Source organism: Babylonia areolata, chromosome 1 (assembly GCF_041734735.1).
Source record: "Babylonia areolata isolate BAREFJ2019XMU chromosome 1, ASM4173473v1, whole genome shotgun sequence".
Lineage (NCBI taxonomy): Eukaryota > Metazoa > Mollusca > Gastropoda > Neogastropoda > Buccinidae > Babylonia > Babylonia areolata.
The window spans coordinates 79,310,793-79,333,673 of record NC_134876.1 but is presented as its reverse complement, the minus strand read 5'-3'; the positions used below and the strand labels follow the sequence as shown (position 1 = coordinate 79,333,673).

At 44.6% G+C, this 22,881-nt stretch overlaps 1 protein-coding gene across 1 annotated transcript in view; it reads right to left on the bottom strand.

Moving 5' to 3' along the window:
• Positions 1-21,036, bottom strand: part of LOC143293693 (uncharacterized) — a 79,711-nt gene extending 58,675 nt beyond the window's left edge. Inside the window, exon 1 of the mRNA XM_076604868.1 lies at positions 20,820-21,036. Coding sequence (XP_076460983.1) covers positions 20,820-20,922 — 103 coding nt within the window. The 5' untranslated portion in view covers positions 20,923-21,036. The remainder of the gene's footprint in view (positions 1-20,819) is intronic.
• Positions 21,037-22,881: the final 1,845 nt, after the last annotated feature.

The following is a 22,881-nucleotide window of genomic DNA, read 5'->3' as shown; positions in this document are numbered from 1 at the left end:
TTACAGACAAACTTGATTCATATTCAAAATGATATTCTCCGTCATTGTTGTTATCAACAAGAGACTAGCCAGATTACCCTGCTTACTTGATAAAACATGTATTTGGTCCTTTCCTTTGTTCATTAACAAAGAATATGCCTGTCACTCATCAGATCTGATCTGCCATCAAGCCGCACACCCTACTCATTTAGATATAGTTTGTGAGTTTATAGACAAGCTTAAGACAAACAAATTCCCCGTCACAATTATTATCAGCAAGACACTAGCCAGATATCCCAGATTACTTGATTTTACATGCAATCAACCCTTTGCATCTGTTCACTCTTAAGATTTTATTCGCAATAAGCCGCACCATCTAACTCATCTAAAGCTAGTTTGACTGTTCACGACCGACAAGTTTAATTCGGACACAAAATGTCATTCTCCCAACAAGAGACTGCTTTTCTGTTTGCATGACGTGTATCAATGTTCAAAACAACTTCAGCAATAGTAAGGTAGGTTTCGGTTCTAAGTTTCTGTTTGTTTCAAACATAGGTCCTTATTCGGGAAAACGCCACCACAACACTTTGGGCTTTAAAAATATGTATCTATTATTAGAGAATTTGACATTTTATCTTCTTCTCACGTCTACTACATTTAGTGAAGGAATGCGACTTGGTTCGGACCTCAATTCACAGTTTGTCCTTTATGACCGTCGTAATCTGAACTCTGATTTCATTGGGTTTTCTTCTCTTTTTTTTTTTCAAACGAGCGTAGCAATGGTAATTTCATTATCCTTTTACTGCACAACTTTTCGTCGACTCAGTAAATAAAGAAGCTTGGCAAATGCCAGTTACGCCCCCCCACACCCCCCCACCCCTTCCCCCTCATCCCCAACTCCTCGTTTTCAAACAGCCTTGACTTGTACTTTAAGGTATTCAAAGCCTTGGGGAATGGGTTAGAAATACAAATAAAGACGTTTGCAGTACTTCAAATTGTGTTTGGGATACAAAATGAAATAGTACCGTCTGTACAGAGTAAAAGAAAAAAACAACAACAACAAACAAACAAAAAAAACCCCAAAACGAACACCAGTGTTTGCTGCCTGCCATCACTGAAGCGTCAACACCAGCCCCGTCCTATACCTGTCCGGGTGCTGTCTATTGACAGATGCGTGAAGGCGCCACCGCTCGCCGAAAAGCCCGCCATGTTTACAGCAGGGTCAACAGGCGAGGGCAAGTTTAGCCCCCGGGGCCAAACACGAGGCCACAATCGCCTCGATTGTGTCTTTTGTGGCGGGGGGAGATCAAGTTGCGGGAGATCAGTGACGAGTTTCAAAGTCAGCAGGCCCCCGCCTCGCAGTGAGACCTCACAACTCGCGGTCGGCGCCTCGCTACCACGCCAGACTTTGCCAGCCACTTCACGGTGGTGGCCGCTATGTGGGAATGAAACCACAGTGCTCATTCTGAACAACAACAAAAAAAAGAAAAAGAAAAAAAAAAAAAATTCTGCCGGTTCTGAGTCAAAATGTTTTGGTTTCTTTGGTCTCGTACAGAAAATTATGTGAAGTTTGTATATATTACCAATGGCATTTATAATCACACAATTTCTCTAAACGACTGTTTCGTTTTGTAAAGGAAACACTCGGTGGAGTGTGACATAAATTTTCTTTTCGTGTGACCAGTAAACTGATCAACTTCTCTTTGACAATCTCGCCTTTCTACTGGTTAACTTCAACTCTTGCCCGTCACCGCCCAAGACAGTTTCGTTTTATCAGGAGGTAGTGGGGGATAAAACCAGTGCCAGCGAGGCCATGATATAGTGCACACGGTCTCTCACTCCCTGCCCACTGACATAGTGCAGCACCTCTGAAACCCTGTACATCAGGATGTTTCAGGAAGGCAGCACAGTTCCCTTGGAGGACAGGGTGACCCTGAGGTCTGCTTGGTTTCCTGACGAACGCAGAAGCAAGTTGGAACATGTATTGCCTGAAAGGAGACATACAGGCTTTAAGTACTTTGGGGTTCTCATCACAATACCACCAGTAACAAAATATTTCACAAACGATACGTAACCCATCAACTGATCAATTATATCCATATATTGGCTTTATACTACAACGGTTATTGCCCACATGAGATATAATAAACACGAGACTAGAATTGGAATAGATTTTGTTTCTTTTCTATCTTTGTAAGTTTTGTTAGATTTTTGAAGTTTTTTCCCCCCATGAATTTAAGGCGAAGAAAACACAGAGAATACACATTTGAATAACTAACATTTCAAGGGCCATGCAGAGAATGACCGAGTCCTGTGAACTTTATCAGAATGTTGATATCATTTTTGACAGAATCAAACATCAGCTAACAAACGGTAGCGGAAAGTTGTACATGTTTTTTCTTTCTTTCTGTGTTCCATTTCCAATGCAATATCTTTTCCATTGAATATCTTCGGAAATTGAATAGAAAACATGTCTTTGATTTGATTTATGAGTCTTATCAAGCAATTACATCAGACCACAATATCTCACATACGCCCATGCGGACTCACACACACACACACACACACACACACACACACACACACACACACACACACTATCAGTAATTTTGTTCATGGCCCAATCGACATTACAGGATCATAATATACGAGTCGCATAATATCTTTTCATGGATATTGGCAATAACAAGGAACGTTAATAAAGATCAGTTCCTTACGGCAACGCTTTGACGGTTCCTCATTTTGATTGATAACAATCAAATCAGATACATTATTTCCCAATGAAACCTGTTTACACCGAGAACCTGTCTGTAATACAGCAATATTGCAAGTGCGGCGAAAAAACCGACACAAGGATTTCAATAGGTTTAATGCTGCTGCCTAAAGTTCGTTGAAAGTCTTCACACACATCTTTGAAATGATTTTGAAGAGATCATACACTACAGTGATCACGCACTGAAGTACACAACCAACTAAACTTTCCCCTCCTTTCCCCCTCATATTAAATATCTTTACCGCTGCTTTTTTATTTTATTTTATTGACAGCAGTTCGTGTACTGAGACTTGCCACACTCGTAGTAAAATTGATTTATTTCCAAGTTGAGCTCAATGGGTGGCCCCCAGGTCGTCAGCTACACGACTTCCAAAAAGACCCTTTCAACAACTCTCCCACAGAATCCCATTCAATGCTCCCGACAGCCAAAGGACACACACTTCGTTTACTTTCAGCCTCATTCATTCGCTTGCCATACATTAGAGGTTTAGTTTGAATCGTATTCATATCCATGCCGCGTATTAGCTGCGTCTGTGTTCATAAGCAAAAGTCGGCTTCTGATTTCTCCGCCCTTGTCGACAGTAAATGTATGTACCGCTCCTTTTCGGCCTTACTCTCTCCTGTCCTGTTTTTCACAGGGTACCGTCAATACCCTTCTTATACCCCCTCCCATCAACCCCTCACCAAATGTTCTTCTCTTTTTTCTCCCCTGTATTTATTTTGCAGAGTTGTAAATCCAACCGCCACATGAACAACTCGCGCACTGTCTCACAAATCCTTGTGTGAGGATGCTTTTATCAAAGTACCGATTTGCTGTTTTGTCTTAGCTTCTGTTTTGTTTAACGAAGAAAAGTAATGAAGAGAGAGAGAGAGAAATAGAGAGAGAGAGAGAGAGAGACAGACAGACAGACAGACAGACAGAGAGAGTCTTATTCCTCATCTATAAATAGCTCTATTAAAACGAAAACTATGTATCTATCTCAGAAACCAAGTAACGTCACAATTTACGGAGAGACTGATGACAGTTACAGTACAGTATGTCACTCATATTTCCTCCAAGCACACACACACCCACATACACACAAACACGCACACACACACACACGCACGCACGCACACACACCCACACATCACACACACACACCACACACACACACACACAAAACAAGCTCACACACACACACACACACACACACACACACACACACACACACACACGCACACATACAAACACGTACGCACACACCACACACACACACACACACACAAACACGCTCACACACACACCACACATATAAACACGTACGCACACACACACCACACACACACACCACACACACAAAAAAAACACGCTCACACACACACACACACACCAAAACTTCTCGGTGGTAACATACACCCCAATTCCCTTTCCTCTCCGCTTCCCTATTCACCGCTACACAGTTCTGTCTGGCAAGCTAATCAACCATTTCGTGCGAACCATTTTCACTCCTGTACCCTCGCCAAGACTGCCCCTAACAAGGGAGGGACACAGGTAGACGTGGGACTACAGGGGGAAAAAATCTGTCATCGCGCAAACGACAATGACGAAAAGTGAAGGTGACAGCTACATACACACTATCTTCCTGGTACAACGTGGCCACAGAACGGCAGCAAACCAACGCTATGACCAGAACACAGCGTCACGACCTGCTGAAAGTTGGATAGTTCATGGTCATCCAGAGAATATGACGAAAACTGACAGTGGAACAGCCTACCATCGTTCTCAGTATCATTAAAACCTGGGAATACAGCTGTCTCAACTTAAAAAAAAAAGTTCATTTGTTCATAATGTCTTAACTCATTGTCGGGTTCGAAAATACGTAAAAATACTCTTAATCATTATGGATATCGTGAAAAATGAAAAGTTTTGAAAGCAAACAAATTACCACGAATAACTGAACCCAGGTTGGGGGGGGGGGGGGGGGGGGGGGTGAGGAGGGGGAATCAGGTAGTCATAATCGTACCAGCGACGATTAGTTTAGTGTAATTTTTAAAGAAACAATGACGGACACGTTTTATCGTTCAGTTCTTTTAACATAATTTACAGGGGTGAAAATGCCGATGAAACGTGTGTGAGAAAGCCAGAGCCAGAGAGAGATTTTGGGGAAATAGAGGGGAGAGAGAGAGAGAGAGAGAGAGAGAGAGAGAGAGAGAGGACACGGACATCGGTACAACCGTTCCCCAAGCCTCGGCCCCCTTTTATACAGCAAGTTCTCGCTGAGCCGACCGGGCTCATCACCGCAGTCAGCTCCCGGGACCTGTACATCAAACGCCAGTACTCTTCAGCGGACGTCTCATTTACTGCCAGGATGGGTATCCGTTCTCTTGGTGGCCATACTTCACCCGTACCCCAAACTAACAGGCGACGCTCATCATCTACATCATCAGTAAACCAACATATTTAGGTACGTAAAGCTGATCCTTCCCTGCTGAAGGTAATGACTCCTTTTGCCGGACCAGTCCCTTCTTGTCCTGTAATGGACCCCAGAAGCCATAGAGATTGGAAGCCTCGGTTATGGTCAGGCAGTGTCAAATTGTTTTTGACTGGTTAGATGGGAGACAGCTGGGGCTGCTGAAGAGTTTAGAAAGTTGAACTGGTAGAACGGAGGCAGAAAGGAAACTTCTTACAAATACACGACCCCCTTATCATCGATAGGCTTTTGTTTGCGGCCCATTGGAGGTAATGGTAATGTAAAACATTGTAATTACCAAAATTTGACAAAGAACTGATGAAGTATCTGATCTATGAAATTCTCTCTACTGTTATGTATAGACCTACGTACCGCAATAAGGACAAACACCAGCCCGACCTGCTGCAACAAAAAAACCCAAAACAACAACAACAAACCAAACAACAACAACAGAACCTTTATGTAAATTCAGATGAAACTATCTGCTCTGTGTGTCTGTCTGTCCTCTTAATACACGTGCAACTTTCCAAGTAATGTTTCGCTCAGTGCCAATACTAGAGAGTCCAACCAACATGCTTTGTTTGACACAGTTAACAGAAAGAGATAATACATCTTTCACTTCAAGCCCTTCGTTATCAAACAGCCAGTCCGATAATGTATGAGAGCTGGATGTCCTGCTATGCGTTGCTGTCTGCTTCATTTCTCCACAGATGAGTAAGCAGTCATTTTCAAGAGATAGACAGACAGACAGATAGATAGATAGAGAGACAGAGAAAGAGAAAGAGAACGAACGAACAAACGAACGAATCTTTTTTTATTGAGGGAAAAAAAGGAACAAGCACAAACAGCTTGTTCTCATGCTGCCCTCATGAAAAGAAAAGAAAAACTCAATACAAAAGCATAACATTACATGAAGAGAGAGAGAGAGAGAGAGAGAGAGAGAGAGAGAGAGAGAAGGGTGGAGGGGTGGGAAGCTTCCCAACAAATCGTATCTGGAGAAACGTAAAAACTGCTCACACACACACACACACACAAACACACACACATGCAGGGAAACAAGTATCAACACATCCTACAAATAAAGCCTATAAGTCATATTTAAAAAAACAACAAAAACACAAAAAACATGTGATGCTTTTTTCAAAAGTCCTTTAGGGTGTCAGATTCAGTGTTGTCGGATTCAGAGCGGATTTTCTTTGTTTCGAGTCGAAGAACTACATCACGTCAAAAGAAAGTTGAGAAAGTGCACAAACTGCGAGATTAACTTGACAGTCAACAAATGTCCGTGCGCGCCGAAAAGCAGCTTTATCGCTATCCCTAACCATTGTTGTTCAAACGCCTGAAACACACAGGACGTCCTGTGAAGAAAAGCATGCACTCTTATCTGAGGATAATATATGACATGAAAATAGATCTCCTCTGTTCTGCAGTCCGAAAATTAATCACGCTGTTCTGTGGTATCGTCCGCCTTTCACCCTCCCCACGTCCTCTTTGTTTCTCTCCCCACACAGACGACCAGTCTGTATTTCCACACCAGCTGCATGCAGGTCACATATCTGCCCCCAGCATTACTGCTCACCTTTGGGGAAAATGGCTTGGGGAAGATGCACCACTTCATCACATGCCAGTCAGATTGTCTATCAGCCGCTCGTGATGCCAGAAAACGGCGCCCCTCCTATTACACAGATGCGATACTATCGTTTATTGCTGTTATCCCTAACACGAGCTTTATGGGTGGAAATTGCATAGGAGACGGTGTGATGTGAGTGGAGGTGGGGCTGGGTGTGTGTGGGTGTGTGTGTGGTGTGTGGGGGGGGGGGGGGGGGGTAAGGGGGGGCAAGGGGGGTAGGAGGAGAGGTACTCAGCCGATAAGAACACAAGAGGAAGTGGGGTGGGAATTGGTGTGTGTGTAGAGGGGGGGTGGGGGGTGGGGGTAAAAACGCTGACATGATGTTGCCCAGGGTATGCATCAATCATCTCGCTCCTCCAACAAACGAGCTTTTCTCCCCCGATTTTTTTGTTTGTTTGGTTGGTTTTTGTTACATAACAGCCTCATATTGTATTGCACATTTCATCATTCACATAAGTTTTAAACTCGGATTAGTGATTATAGCGGAATAGTTTACAACTCTTTCCCAAACCTATGTGCACTCATGGAAATACATACAAATAGAACCAGAATACGTTTTTTTTTCAAGTGTCTGTCATGTAGGGACATTTTTTTTTTCAACAACACCGTTGAGGGAATCATCCTGTATTCATTCAATAACAAAGGGTGGGTTACGTTTGGGGTGGTAGGGAGTACGAGCAAGGGGGCGGGGGGGGGGGGGGGGGGGGCAGGGGGGGAGGAAGAGCCGGAGTAGTCGTTTCATAGCCCCCCTTTAACAACAGTACCTTAAGTTCTCGCTTTGCTCACCTCAGACTGAAAATAGCCGCGAACGTTCCACCCGAAAGATGCCGTGGCGAGACAAGAAGTATGCCAAGCCCCTCTATTAACACAGTGAGAAGCCAGAGGGCTCTCAGCCGAATCAGTGTGGTTCCGTTTTTATGGTCAGGAGTCTCCTGGCAGTTTGATCGGTATCAACAACGGCTTCAACAACGTTGGTGGCCCCTTACACTGCGGCAGGTGAGGTACAGACAGGTATGTACTGATTCGTTTCTGTTTGTTGTATGGAGATTGTTTCTGATTCAGAACACACACACACACACACACACACACACACACATCAAACGCACGTACGTTCGCACACGCAACGTACAATCGAGCCCTCATCTGCATACACATATTATAAATAAATCGAACATTTCTTTACGAGCATAAAAATAAAGTAAACCTCACTGTTTTACTATTTGTGTAAAATGTACGTGTGTGTGTGTGTTAGAGAGGGAGAATGAGAAGGTGGGGGGGGGGCGGGGCGGGAGTGGGGAGGAAGAAAGTGGGAGAGAGAGAGAGAGAGAGAGAGAGGCAGACAGGCAGTGAGAGTAAAGTCAAAACACGAACTGGCTAGCTGTCAAATCTTCACATTACAGTGTACACGCTCCTGTATAGAAACCAATCGTTCTATCTCACGCGCACGAGCTGTATTATCCTCTCCAAGTGAGCAGTAACGCTATACGTGTGAGACCTTTAATCAAAACAATACGTACCCACCATTAAGACTCACCTGAAAGCCTCCCCCCATCACCTCTCCACCTCCATCCACTTCTGCCCTTTGCCTCTCTTCATGACCGCCCACCCCTCCCCTCCCTCTCTAACCCCATTTCACCTTGCTCGTTCATCAGAGTCGCGTGCGTTGTGTCGTGCTTTACGATCCTCATGTCTCCCCACCTCTCAGACCGTGGCGACTGCAGGGGATCGTCCAGACAACCTGAGATAACCCTTGTCATCTCCGTCCTGGCCAGTTCATCTGTCAGGGGGCTAAATTACTGTGCTGGCAGACACACAGCTCTCGCGTGGACCTTGCCTAATTGGTTTTTTTTCCCGCCGGTTTTACTTTGCCCAGGTGAAAGGAAAGCTGGGCTGTGGGGGTGGGGGTGTGGGGATTGGGGGCTTCATAGGGACTGTCACCGTGGGGGACGTCTTGCAAGTCAATCAGGAATGTTAACGGAAACGATATCTGAAGTGAAGGTCTGGCGGTAATTTCTTCGGGCTTATTGTTTCTCCTAACAACAAAATGCTTACAACTCTCTCTCTCTCTCTCTCCGCCCCACCTCTCTCTCCCCCTCTCTTTCAAGAATAAATATTGGCTGTAAGTTGCTCGTCACGTTTTCAGACCAAAGTCATGTGTGAGAAATGGAAAGGTGGGTTGCTGCTTAAGTGACTGGAACGAATGCAAGTGTGTGGTAATAGTAACATATACCATGTTCGAGAGCTCCAGAGAAAGGTGTAATAAATATGAATACACATGAAATATGGCCAATGTTCGAGATATTGGAGGAGAAGGAGAAGATGATGGTGAAGAAAAAGAAGAATCAAAAGAAGATAAGGGGAGAGGGAGGAAGAAGAACAAGAATCCGAAGTATGAAGTGATTCAAGTTGATTTTCTTGATCAGGCAAAGAAAAGCATTAAAGGTTTTCAGCATACTTAACAAAAACCAAGCGGATAACGAGAAACGTTCACGCCTAGCCTGGCTGTCTTGCTGTCCATCCGTCAATACAAAACACCAGAGTACAGTACGCACCACACATGGAAGAGCTTTACAGTGGAAAAGGTAAGCGCTTTCACGTACCCGGAATCTTCAAAGCTGACTCGACAAGAAAGTGCGCCAGACTGACGACTTCAACTGAACGTAAGTAATCACGTTGACCAGTTGAGAAGTTGAAAGAAAAGGAGAGAGAGAGAGAGAGAGAGAGAGAGAGAGAGTGAGTTGCTTTACGTTAGAAGTGATTGGAGTTCGCCGGCATGAAACTCGATCTTTCACGGGTGGAGTGACCTTCTGTGACGACTGAAGCCAGGGACCAGTCCAAAACGTAACGCCGACGTGGACACGAAGAGCTACAAGCTGAAATAGTTTCGACAAAGTCTGTTATATTATGTAACGGAACACCCACTTCTCTTGGCTCCGTTCGAAATTCTTTTTAATTTTCTTTATTCTCTACTTCCAACAGTTTGCGACAGCTGTCATTTCCATTACTTGTGATTGTACCTCTTTCATCCATACAGCTTGATCTTTTCCACTGCTGGTGTACCGATGCTTCGTCTCATGGTTGTAGCCGTTTCTTATACATGGCACAGACTATCATTTATTAATTTTTAATTCTGTATTAATGCTTCAGCTTCTCGGCCTGTTTGCAAGAGATGACAAAATCTTACTTCGACAATGTTAGTACTGATCAACTACTTATAACAAAATATGATGCCATTTGAAACATTCTCGAATTATCCCTCAGTTCTACAGTCAATTTAAACAGAACATGGGAACTAACTTCTCTACGTTTTACTAATTCTGTTCTGAAGTGGTTTTCAGTTCCTACGCTACAGTTAAGAGAGGGTACCGAAGGAGAAGACAACGCCGGATTTACTGATCGATTTACAGCTGATCAACAGAGAGCACCGTCACGCTCGCGACACGATGGCGACATATAACTCATTGACGTCCGGTCAGTCACCGCTCAACACGCAATGGAGTCATTTGTTTATCCACGCACCAGAACCATGGAGTGGCAGGCTTGACAAGGAACTAAGAAAGTAAACAACGAAGCAAACAAATGGTTTGATAGCTATAGAGACATAGTCAGCTATCTAACTGACGGACGTCAGTCACACACATAAAACGAACAAAGCAATAGTTTGCATGTTCCAGAGCAGTCCCACCCCTTTTTCTTTCTATTTCTCTCCCTCTTTTTAGCTGTTTCTCTCTGTCAGTTTGGCACAAACCGGGTCCTGCTATTTCGATAATCTCAATTCAAAGTTGCCCGATAAACAGTTGTGTCAGTTTCAGTTTCAGTTTCAGTAGCTCAAGGAGGCGTCACTGCGTTCGGACAAATCCATATACGCTACACCACATCTGCCAAGCAGATGCCTGACCAGCAGCGTAACCCAACGCGCTTTGTCAGGCCTTGAGAAAAAAAAGAAGAAAAAAAAGGTTGTGTCAAATAATTGACATCTATTGATTGTCGTGTCATTTTATATCTCTGGGCTTTTCTCTTTCTTTTACCATTTCATGTAGGGACTAACCTTGCTGAGATCACTGCTTCAGAGAAAATGGGGTCTAAATAACCACGCATCAACCCTCCCTCCAACGATGAACTTTTTTCAGCCGAACAATGAAACGCGTTGTCCAATGAACAGGATTTATGAATCATTCTGAACTGTTCCATCACTAGCTCTTGTATTTAAAATAAAAGACAAGCTATCCTTTTCTTTCAGAAACTGGCATAGCAACCGACGCTGTCGTTCAACTTAATATCGTCGCCAACGACAAGCGAGCTGAAATCAACGGCGGCTTGAAAGAGAGCAGCCGCTTGTTATGTATGTCGTTCCAGTCAGAGCGCGTTTTCCTGGGGCGCGGTATGAAGGAATGCTCCTGACCATAAATCCTGATGGAGATAAATTGGAAGTGTCCAGCGAAGCATGTGTCCAGGCTGAGAGATCTAGTGCCCCTGGGACCATAAAGAAATTCCGAGCTGCATTTCAAGGGCTGGGAAATGAAGAAGGCTAACAGTCTTCTTGTCTGCAGCCCCAGTCCCTCACGTCAGAACACACGCTTTCTGGAAACAGCGAACCGCTCCCTCAGTCCCGCTGCCCACTTTCCCTGCCAAGTGAAGATTCAAGGTCTGAGTAAAAAAACACAAACGTATTTTTCTTGTTGAAAAAGCATGAAACCGGTTGACAGAGTAATCAACAAATGATTATGGTCATTCCATGGAAAGAAGGAAGGCTGAATAAATGTTGACAGTAATGTATCAACGAAAAGAAAGTCATCGGCACTTAAAGAGAAATTACAGGGAGGATTCAATCAAGATGTGCGGTATAACCATACATGTTACTGTTCCCAATGCAAACAATGACCACACATGCACATATACATGTATGCTCGTATGCACACACACACGCGCGTGCATGTTCGTTATCAACAGAAACGTCCATTTCAGCAACAATTCTACTCCATCGCTCGACTCCAGGAAGTCTTTTATGTGTCTGACATATTCCCCCTCGCCCTGCCTCCGTCCAGTCCCTGCCTTTCCGTTTTGATAGTTATTTGCACTCGGTTTTCGGGTGCAATGCAGTCTGGGTGCGTTCGTGCTCCACATCACACACAACGTTAACATAAATCATCACATCGTCTTAAATGTGTGTGTTCGAATGATTTTCCCAAAGCACAACAAACACCCATCGCCGAATGAACAGAATCACGGATTCATTTCTCCTATCGGGTTTTCTCGAAGCGAAGGCAATCAGGAAAATGTTCAGTGCAATGTTGGACATTGATGGAGTGTGTCACACAACTCTTTAAGACAAGAGCCTTCCGGCATACGCCATGGCCATTATGGCAAGTCCTCTTGGCTCTAGTTTTAATGAACGACGTGACTCAACACGGATCGTGGGTGTTTTTGCTACCTCGTTCATTCTCTTCCTCACGGTACAATTAGCCACGTGCCTTTCGGGCGGAAGAAGGGAGAGGTCGGGAACGTGGAGATGGTGTGATGGTGGTGGGGTGGTGGGGGGCAGGGGGAGAGAGTGGAGGAAACGGGGAGGGAGGGTTGGAGACGAGGAAGACGGTGCTGACGTTCCTTTGACACGACTTCATGTCGAACGGCTGCAATTCCTCTGAGGCACAGCTTGTCTGGGATAATTTCCTTTCAGGCAATTTGCATGTGGGGGGAGAATATCATGCCATCGAATTTACCTGGTTGATAGTGCATTTTGTGGTGTGTTTTTCTCTCTCTCTTAACTCTGAAATTTAGACCGATTTACTTAAAATGAAGATCGTTCGCTTCTTGTCTCTAAACAAACGAAGATCAAAGAAAGGATTGTACTCGCTGCTGTTTGTTCGTTAATTGCTGTTGGTGTCGCGATCATGAAATAAATAGTACAGTGGTGCCTGGTTTCCATTCTACAGACTCTCACAACACATGCTCACCACAGTGATAATCAGACGAAATTCTCTGAAAAGGAATTGACAGAAAGGAAATCGGTCAAACAGAAATCTGTTGCAGGGAATAGCCTGAACAATTGCTCAAATGGAAATAACTTCAAACGTATTAAGTCGGCTCGCGTACACACACACACACACACTACACACACACACACACACACACACACACACACACGCACGCACACGCACACACAAACCCACCCCACCTCCCAAAATAAACCTAATTACCACCAGTGACAAACACAACGTCCTCCTGTCCATGCCCCATTATCAACACTAATCCAGGAGACACAGCGCGAAGACTTCACCAAGCAACGCTGAACCTGGTCCAAGCTTAGGACACCGTGTTGTTTTCCTCCTGCTGGTGGTGGGGGTGAAGGTAGGGGAGGGGGGTGCTGGGGGGGAAGACCCAGTAGCCTGATGAGGACTGGTTCTTTTTTTTTTCTCTCTTTTTTTTCAAAATTTTGTTCGAGGTGGACTCGCTCTGCCACGTTGGTGGTCTCACCTGGCGAGAGAGGTGGCGAAAGGGAGGCGGGGGTGCAGTGGGGTGGGGGTGGGGGTGAAGGGTCACCACCACGACCACCACCACCACGTCCTGCCCATTACACTGGTCTCCGTGAAGTAGTATGGGACAGCACAGACACCGTGTCGAATTTTGACCGTATCTCACGTGGCGCTTGGAGATGAAGGTCACATTTGTTGAGTAATTCACCCTGCAGCCACCTCCGTTCATGGGAATACAACGTATACAATGAAATACACACGCACGCACGCACGCACACACACATATATACACAGACAGACACACATATACACACACACACACACACACACACACACACACACACACACACACACACAGACAACACACACACACACGCATCCATATACATCTATCAATCAATCAATCTGTCTATCTATCAGCAAGAAAATCTTACTCTGCCGACTCTTTCACGGTTTGTCTAGAGTAAACCGGGAGATGCAAGGGAAAATCTGATTGTATATAGAAGACGAACCTTTCCATTCACTGATGCAACGGCGTGTCAACACAGAAAGGAGAGCGGTCCCCTACGGCCTTTGGAACTGAACAGAGGGGAAAAGACTGGAGGAGGCGGTGAACAAAACCGATCCTGCTGCAATCCAACCATTGGACATAAGTGGCTGATACTGCATAGAAAGCTGAGAAATACACGCCGTTATGCACTATTGTATGCTCGCAAATTAAACGGTTTGACAACGCGACTAGAGGAATGGGAACATATACATGACTGATGAAGAAAAGAGGTGGTTGTTCAACATTGTTTCTGTTTCTGGGGTTTTGAGTTTGTTCAAACAAGGATTCGCTGCCTGGGGCGCCTTTCCATCATCACAAACCCACGCGCACAGGAAGTGGAGATTTTTTTCCTTCCCCTCCATTAGCTCGGATAGTGGTCTGGGTAAAAGCCTTCCAGATAAACGGAACTGTTGCCTTTTTGCAGCATGCACTCAGGGAAAGCAGGATAGATTTACACCCAGAAATCTTGTGACAAGAAAGTGATAAAAAAAGAGATTTTTTGAGACGCTGGGAGTTCTTCTCGTAACTGAATGTCATTTTGAAATATTCTCCACATTTGCTTTCCAGAATTGTTTATACCCACCCACCCTTCACCCTGCAGTTAAAAGCAATATTCACCAGTGCAAATGAGGGTTAACAGGAAGGTGATGGTTGCCGCAGCAAAATGCAGAGAACAGAGAACTGATTTCAGGAAAGCATGGCTGTGCAGGCATACAGAAAATGTCTGCAGGTGCGTCAGAAATGTATAATTTATCAGAAAGTACTCTGCAGTGTGGAAACTTCCCGCAAACGGCTGCTTAAACCGTTTTCTCTGTAAATGTACTCAAAGTGTAATTCTGCGAATTAAAAACATACAGAGCTGCCTGAATCCCCCGAAAGATGCTGCTACACATATCTGAGTTAGAGACCGGGTCGTCTTGCTTTGAACTGCATACATTCAACCAGACGCAACGCTTCCGCAGGCAGAACCTTATCATTTTTACGCTCAGCCAGACACTGTTCACAGCGCCCGGATGGTTTCTGGGCAAAAAGGTCGAGTAGGTATACTACCTGTTCTGGGTCAGCTGAGCACCTGCATTCCGACTAACCCGAGCCGACAACACTGGTTTGTTTCACCAAGACCCGCGATCCTTTGGGCAGACATCACCCACAATGTGCACCGACTGCTACCCACTGACGCCCAATTAAATGTGTTGCGGGTACCACGATTTTTGTTACACGTTCACACAGCAGCAAAACGGCAACGTTGGCTTGATTTGTCATTCCTTTTCATACCAGGAGAAAATTTGTTATTTCTTTTCATATCTGAACAAAAGACTCGTATTTGAATTAGAAAATGGGTGTTTTTACTTTACTTTTTTTAAATACCACGAGCACCAGTGTTCTGGTAAAGAAATAAAATAATTTACAGCACCAGATTAGTGTACTGGTAAAGAACAAAAAGAAATTACACATAATTTGCATGCACGCAATATACGCATAAGAAAAGATTTTCTTAAAAAAAGAGGTCATACTAACATGCTTTCTGAAAACAAAAAAATTCAATGTTTCGGGACACGATAATGTTACAGAATATTGTTAAAACAACAACAGCAACATAAATTGCTTAAACATAGATTTGATACTGTATGTCACTATCATTCAGATGTTAAAAAAGAAGACGACGACGAAGAAGAAGAAACGATCTAAAACCAAACATGAAAACAAGCAAGACATGGCCCGTGGCTGACAAAACAACAAAGAAAACAAAGATCGACAAGGCTCAGCATCACAATCACTGGGCAAAAATCTGACCTTGTGATACACATCAACAGCAAATCTAAAGTATAATTTGTCAAGGTTAACATTCGGTATACATCCTGAATACTATCACGGAATATAAGGCGACCATTACACTATTATCTCTTTAGTCAAACTGTCGCCCGACGTCGCCCTGTCTCTTTTGAGAGGGGAAAAAAAGACAGTACAGATTTTACTTGGCTATCGCGTGCGGAGAAGGTATCTTTAACGCTCACAAGAACAAAGCGACTGATAGGCTACAAGCACGGTCTGTATAGCTGCCTAGGATAGGGATAGCGAAGAAGGGTGGGGTAGGGAAAAGACTCGAGACCTTGGCAGTGGAATTCACCTGCAACGAAAAGGCTCAAGGAGGAGATCAAGTGGGTCCGGGAGCTTGGCGGCCCGATAAAGAAGTAATGAGCCTCTTCCTGCCCAGCTCCTTGTGTTTGTTCGCATCGCTTCTTCAGGCCTCAGCCATGCCGCTGACACCGACACCCGACCTTTTCCCTCCCTCTCTACCTGTACAACAACTTGTTCGGCCCTTTTGCCCTCACCTGCAATTTCCGTGCGCCCCCGAGCAAATTACCTGTGGCTAATCCCCACCCCCTCTCTCCTTTCTTCCCTTTTCATTTTTTTTTTTTTTACAATTTTTTTTAAGCTGTCTCCTTTTTCTCCGTTTCAAGCCATCCAAAGTCTGTTCGTTCGAATGGTGTAAGCGCGCTAATGGAGTTGTAAGTTAGTCACTGTATTAGTTCAAAATCACTGTTTGTCTAAAATGCACTCACATACGCGCATTCGTACACACACACACACACACACACACACACACACACACACACACACACACACACACACACACTCGGGTACACCCATACTACACCCGCACAGAAAGCAACCGACCAAGGCTTGCATTCCAAGCACTTTGCGAACTACTTTGTGGAAATGTATTTGAAAACACACACACACACACACACACACACACACACACAAACAACAACAACAAGAAACAGTTACAAACAACAACAAAACATTCACCAATTCTCTCATAGCATCAGGCCTGACCCTCGCATGCTGTCAGGACAACATGTGTATTAATCTCTTTCCCGTGGTAGTGCAAAGAACCGTACCTCGGGGTACAACAAAGACACTGGCAGATATCACAGACGGAAGCTGCATTTCCTCCTCTCCTCTCCTGCCAGGCCATCTGAAAGCAATCCACCGGTAGTGCATCCGATGCATTCTGGCGAGGGGACAGGGCATCCAGCGACATGGTTGGGATCGTTCCATCACGGTCGGAGGGTGGATGAAGAACGCCCGAGCCTTGAGGGAAACAACTGCACCATGGAGACATGTGGACCGGACCGGTTATCTGCCAAACAGGCACTTTGGCAGCCCTCGTCCGACTGGCTGCGCTGTTTACTGCTGCATCTATGGGGGTTGCCAGCCATTTCCTCCTGCTTCGCTACTCGATTTATCCGGTTAATCTTCATAAACATCTCCTCCACCCCCTCCCTACTTTTTCCGACATCGTTTTCGTTCACGTTCATCTTCACAATATGCAGGCCTCATGCATGGGCGGACCTTTGTCAGGTTGGAATCGTGTTGTCTGTTCAGAATCGTTTGAACTGGTTCACTTCACGTGGCGCTGTTGACATTTCTTGGTTAATCATAACGAGCAGTCATGACAACAAACAATAAAGCACGTTCTCAACAAATACAGACTTGTACGTCTGGTATAAAAAATGAATCGTTCGTCTTTCTTTCCGCTGGATTTGGTGTGAGAAATTCAGCGATTTAATATTCAGTCAGTCTAGTTTTTCCTCCCTTCACATTTCCAGACTTTTATCACAGCAACATACCTCTGTTTATACCTGCGTGCGTGCGTGTGTTTATACTCTTGAGTGCGTTCGTGCGTGGGTTTGAGCGTTCGTGAGTGGGTGCGCACGAGCGCGCGCGCGTGTGTGAATGAAGTAAGCTGACAACAAAATTGAATAAGAGCGACACAACAACACGGGGGGAAGGGTGCATAATCATACACTTCCCACACACAGCCACCGCATGAAAACAGTTTCACTGCAGATGACTTACTTTCTGTTCCGCTGTTGAAGGCAGAGTGGTGGAGTCAAAGATATAACTGTCACACATACTCTCGCCTGCCTGTCTCTGTCTCCATCTGTCGATGCAAGACGACTGTCGCAGTTGACAAAATAACAACAATTGACTTTGTTGAGAGTGGATGAGCTCTTAGTTCGCGAAAGCGAACCCCGTATCGTTGATAGCGAACTGATGATGAGTAATGCATCTTGGTGTCTCCAGCTGAGTGACTTAGAGGTTACTAGTAACAAGTGGCAGGAGCGTGACTGATAGACATCTATAGGGGGGAACGATGTGGAAGGCAGCAATGGAAAGGAAAGGAGAGAGGCAATCAATGTTTTTCTTTCCAGGTAAACAACTCTTCTGTGACTGAACACTTGAAGTGACGTTGGTAACGTGAGTGAGGAAACATAAACTGAAACAGCAAAGTGAACAGGACCATTTTGGTGAACCAGGTATGACTTGCGCTTTGTCACGCGCGTGCGCATGTGTGTGTGTGTGTGTGTGTGTGTGTGTGTGTGTGTGTGTGTGTTTGTGTGTGTGTGTGTTTCTTTTTTTATACTTTTTTTTTCCTTTAAGGCTTAGTTCACATGCGTGTCAGAAATGGAGCTGTTGTATTCTTACCTGCGCTTGAACTGCCCCACGCATCCAAGAGGATCTCTACAGAGTCCGTGGTAAATTGTCTGACAGCCGGAACAGTCAGTCGAGAAAGACAGGGACAGCTGATGGTCATGTCAGATAGGGATGAACACACAACACAGCTTTGTAGTCTGCGCTTTGTGGTGGTGGTGGTTCAGAAGACGGCAGAGATTGACACGCGGAGTATCGAATCCTTCCATCCCCTGGCCTTTTAATACTTTCACCACAAGGCTCGCATTTATGCACATGCGTGGTAGAGGACCCATGTCACTGAAAGGTGACCATTCATTGGTCTGTTATCCATGAACCTACTGCTCTTAATGTTCAGTGGTAGGATAGTCCATATTTTCTATACATCGCAGAGGGAATCCCCAGCTATTCTTAGCCACTATCTTTTCTGTGTTTTTTCCACAAGGGAACTTTTGTACTCTAAATTGACTGGCGTTTAAAGGGTTAAGTCGTTGTGCCAGAATGGGTGCCGTCGTCGATTACGGATAAACTGTTTCAAAAGACGGTTTTCACGCTTGAAGTGGCGTGAAACCTAACAGAAATTAGGAAGTGTTTCTTCAGTCGGCTACCTCCATACCTCGTGTGTGTGTGTGTGTGTGTGTGTGTGTGTGTGTGTGTGTGTGTGTGTGTGTGTGTGTGTGCGCACGGAAATAATGGACAGATCTTGTGTTTGTCCTGCGTCATACATGTCCGTGTCCCAAAATAGAAATAAGGAATAAGGATTAAGAAGAAAACAACAACAACAACAAAAAAACGAATGTGCGTTTTATCAAAATCAATACGGTCGCGATGGTACGCGTAAAGCCAGCGTCTGACTGAACTCATGGTTGAAGACAGTGTTGTCAAGAGATAAATATATAATCTGAAGCCTTTGGCCCCCCGGCCCCCCCATATCCGTACTTTAGATTCGATCTCTACCAATTATTTCGTCATCAATGGCATAGCAAAAGCAGTTGCGTATGTAACAGTGCTCTTTCTCATGATGTAATATATATAGTGGATTTGACGCGCGCGCACACACACACACACACACACACACACACACACACTCTCTCTCTCTGTCCGTCTCTCTTTTTCTCGTTTTCAATATATAACCTTTTTATTTCTTATTTTAATTTTATTTTTTTACAATAGCCTACAGCTGAAAGTTGTTATTACACATAACTGTGTAGTATATCCTACTGGTCATCGGACGGAAAGAAAGAAGAAGCAGAAAAAGACGGAAAAAAACACCCCCCCCCCCCAAACCCCGAAATAACTAACGACTAATCAAAACACTTGTCTTTTTCAACATATTATTGTACTTTAACCAAAGAAACTGACTGTATTCAGGCAGCATTCCACGTACATGAACATTGTGGGACTTGGGGGGGAAAAACAGGACTGTGGAGGGAACTATCTCCTTGACGAAATATTTACCAAATTTTCGCAGACATCGTAAATCTAGGATGAGAAAAGCGCACAGGTGTATGCAATCACTGTATGAGCCATAACCAGATAACCGAGTAAGTAAACAATAATCACTGTCTATTTACAAACTCTCAGTAAAATCAAAACCACATTCACTCAGGAAGAGGAGTGAACAGCGTAGTCTGTTTTCTATCACAAACAACCTGTTTGTCTTCTTTGCGGAGAAAAAAAAATAGTGCATAGAAATAGAAAACAAGAACAACTGAACAGCCGTACGGATGAAAAACAACAAACAAAAACATGACGGCGTTCTTAGCTTTGAAACCAGAAACCAAAAGCAACGTCATATACAAATGACAGCAACAATGCAAAACCAGTTAATCTGTTGTACAAATTGTTGTTATTAAAAAACAACAACAAAAAACACGGACTGAATGTAACTGAAGAGGACTCGGATTGAGAGAGAGAGAGGTGGAGGGAGAGAGAGAGAGAGAGAGAGAGAGAGGGGGGGAGGTGGAGAGAGAGAGGCGGAGAGAGAGAGAGGTGGAGAGAGAGAGAGAGAGAGGCGGAGAGAGAGAAAGGTGGAGAGAGAGAGAGAGAGAGAGAGAGAGAGAGAGAGAGAGAGTCACCATTTCTTAATGCTTCTTTATGCACACACTTTCATATATGTGTGTGCATAATATGCACGTCTGTATGTGTTGTTGTGGACAACTTAATGAAGGCGCTTCTTCACGATTGTCAACTCTGACTGCTCGCTCTGTGTGTGTGTGTGTGTGTGTGTGTGTGTGTGTGTGTGTGTGTGTGTACACACGCGCGCGTGTATGTGTGTGTGTGTGTGTGTGTGTGTGTGTGTACGTGTGTGTGTGTGTGTGAGTGAGAGAGAGACAGAGACAGAGACAGAGACAGAACCCGACAGGCGTCGAAACAAACAAGAACATAGAGACAAAACGCAAACTGGGTGCAGATCAGTAAACACAAACAAACAACCCCTGCCCCCACAGGACCCAAATCCGTACACAACCCAACTCACCAATCTCAGCAGGGATGCTGCGGACAGTGTTTCCCAGGGCGGGGCGCCCCTGAAGCTCCCCGGAGCGGTACTTCTCGTACAAATCCAGCACGTACTTGGGCATGGGAGGGGGGCGCCGGGGATCCGGCAGAAGTCCTCCACCCCCCTCATGCCGCTGTGCCTGAACACTAGGCGAAGAATCGAACCCCAGCAGCTTCCGAACAGCTTCGTGCAACAGAACGTTGCGGCGCTCGAATTGCGACGTGTGTGTCGTCACATCATCGTCGTTCGTGGTGTGTCGGTCACTGTCATTGTCTGTTTTGCGGTTTTTTCGGTCAGTTCCCTCTGTCCGTTTGGGTTTGACGTTGAGATGTTTGGCGGAACAGAATGTGGCAAGAAGCATCAATGATGCCAGCAGTGCCGCGGTACGCAGCGTTGCTGTCGTGGTGTAGTTCCGTGAATGTTGCATCATGCTGGTTTGTTTGTTTACCCTGCAAAACAGTGCCGGCTGTTCTCCGAAAGAAACATGGTCCACAACATCACCTTTTTATGTGCTCACGGTGTAACTGAATGGCAGCTCTAGCTGATTACAGTGACACCGAATGAGGGCGGAAAAAAAAAGCAATGAGGGTGGATTAACTTTCCGGGTGTTTTTTTTAATGTAAAGATTTCATTCCACACTACTCAACTGAAACAAGCAGAGCGTCTCAGTCACATTATCAGTGTATCAACCACCAGTTCCCATCGTTGCTTTCACACACACAAAAAAGCAGCGCACTCGAGCTTTGTAACAACGTATTTCTTGCGATCAGTTCAGTTGTTGGCCAACAACAGCAAACGTGAATGTCCAAACCAGTTGTTTTTTTGCTTTTTGGTTTTTTTAATTAACTTTTAAACAAAACAACAACAACAAAAAAGTAACGGAAAAAAAATCGTTTATACGCAAGATAAAAACAAAATACAAAACAAAAATAAAAACAAAAAACTCCAACAAACAGAATCGTAGTAAGTGGGCGTGTAAACTTAACAGGTGTACTTTAGTAAGCTCCGAGCAGCAAATCCGAGTGTTGGAACGAAAGGAGAAGTCTCACAGCACGTCAGCTCTGTCAGCCAGCCTCCTTGAAACGTAGGAAGTGTTCGAACTGGCAATGTAGAAGGAAGCTCTGGCAGGCAGCGAAACGATGATCCGCGCGCTCACAGCCCCCGTCGTGTCGTGTGGCCCACAGCTTGAGAGCTCTCCCTCAGTGGCGGCTCGCGGCTTTCCTATGGAAGGCCACTGACGACAGACAGACAGCCTCTCCCGTTCGCTATACCTTGGTAAGCCCCGTGTGGAGGTCTAGGCGCAAAAAGAAACGGGTTATTTCTTTGTTTGTTTGTTTTGTTTTTTTGGAGCACGCGCGCGCGCGTGTGTGTATGTGTGTGTGTGTGTGTGTGTGTGTGTGTGCTTGAGTGCATGTGCGCATGTACACTTGTAATATATATATATATATATAACATCATTTCATCGTCTATCTCTTTTTCTCCGCATTGCAAATTGGTAATTAATAGGGTTATTTATCTAAAACAAGACAACTGAGATATTCAAGTGTCACTTAAATGGTTAGTATACCTTGCACGAAACAAACAAGCATATGAATTGATACAACTATTTTAGTCAGTGCATCATGCTGATAAAACATGCAATAACAGGCAACAACAACAACACTCCAGTTTGTAATGCTATTTTAATGATAAACGTTAACATACAAAATTAGACTGCGTCTTCTAGGTGACCCAATATAATGTGTCATAAGGCAGTCTCCTCTGTTCATACTACTATTCACACGCAGAGAGCAAGTACGAAAGTCAGTCAAACATTCAGTGAGTAGCTAAATATAGCCTAATTATCCCCCATTGTCTGTCACTATGCCTGATTGTTCTTACAAAAGCTACGAATACAAGTTTAGCCCAGACGGCGCACTGACAACTGACCACAGTGACTAGCTTTCAGGCAGCAACTGGGATGGATAAGGCTATTATTTTAAAAACTTGAGTGTGTGTTTTCTCCGATCCAACTTAACGTATTAGTTAACGTTAAGTCCCA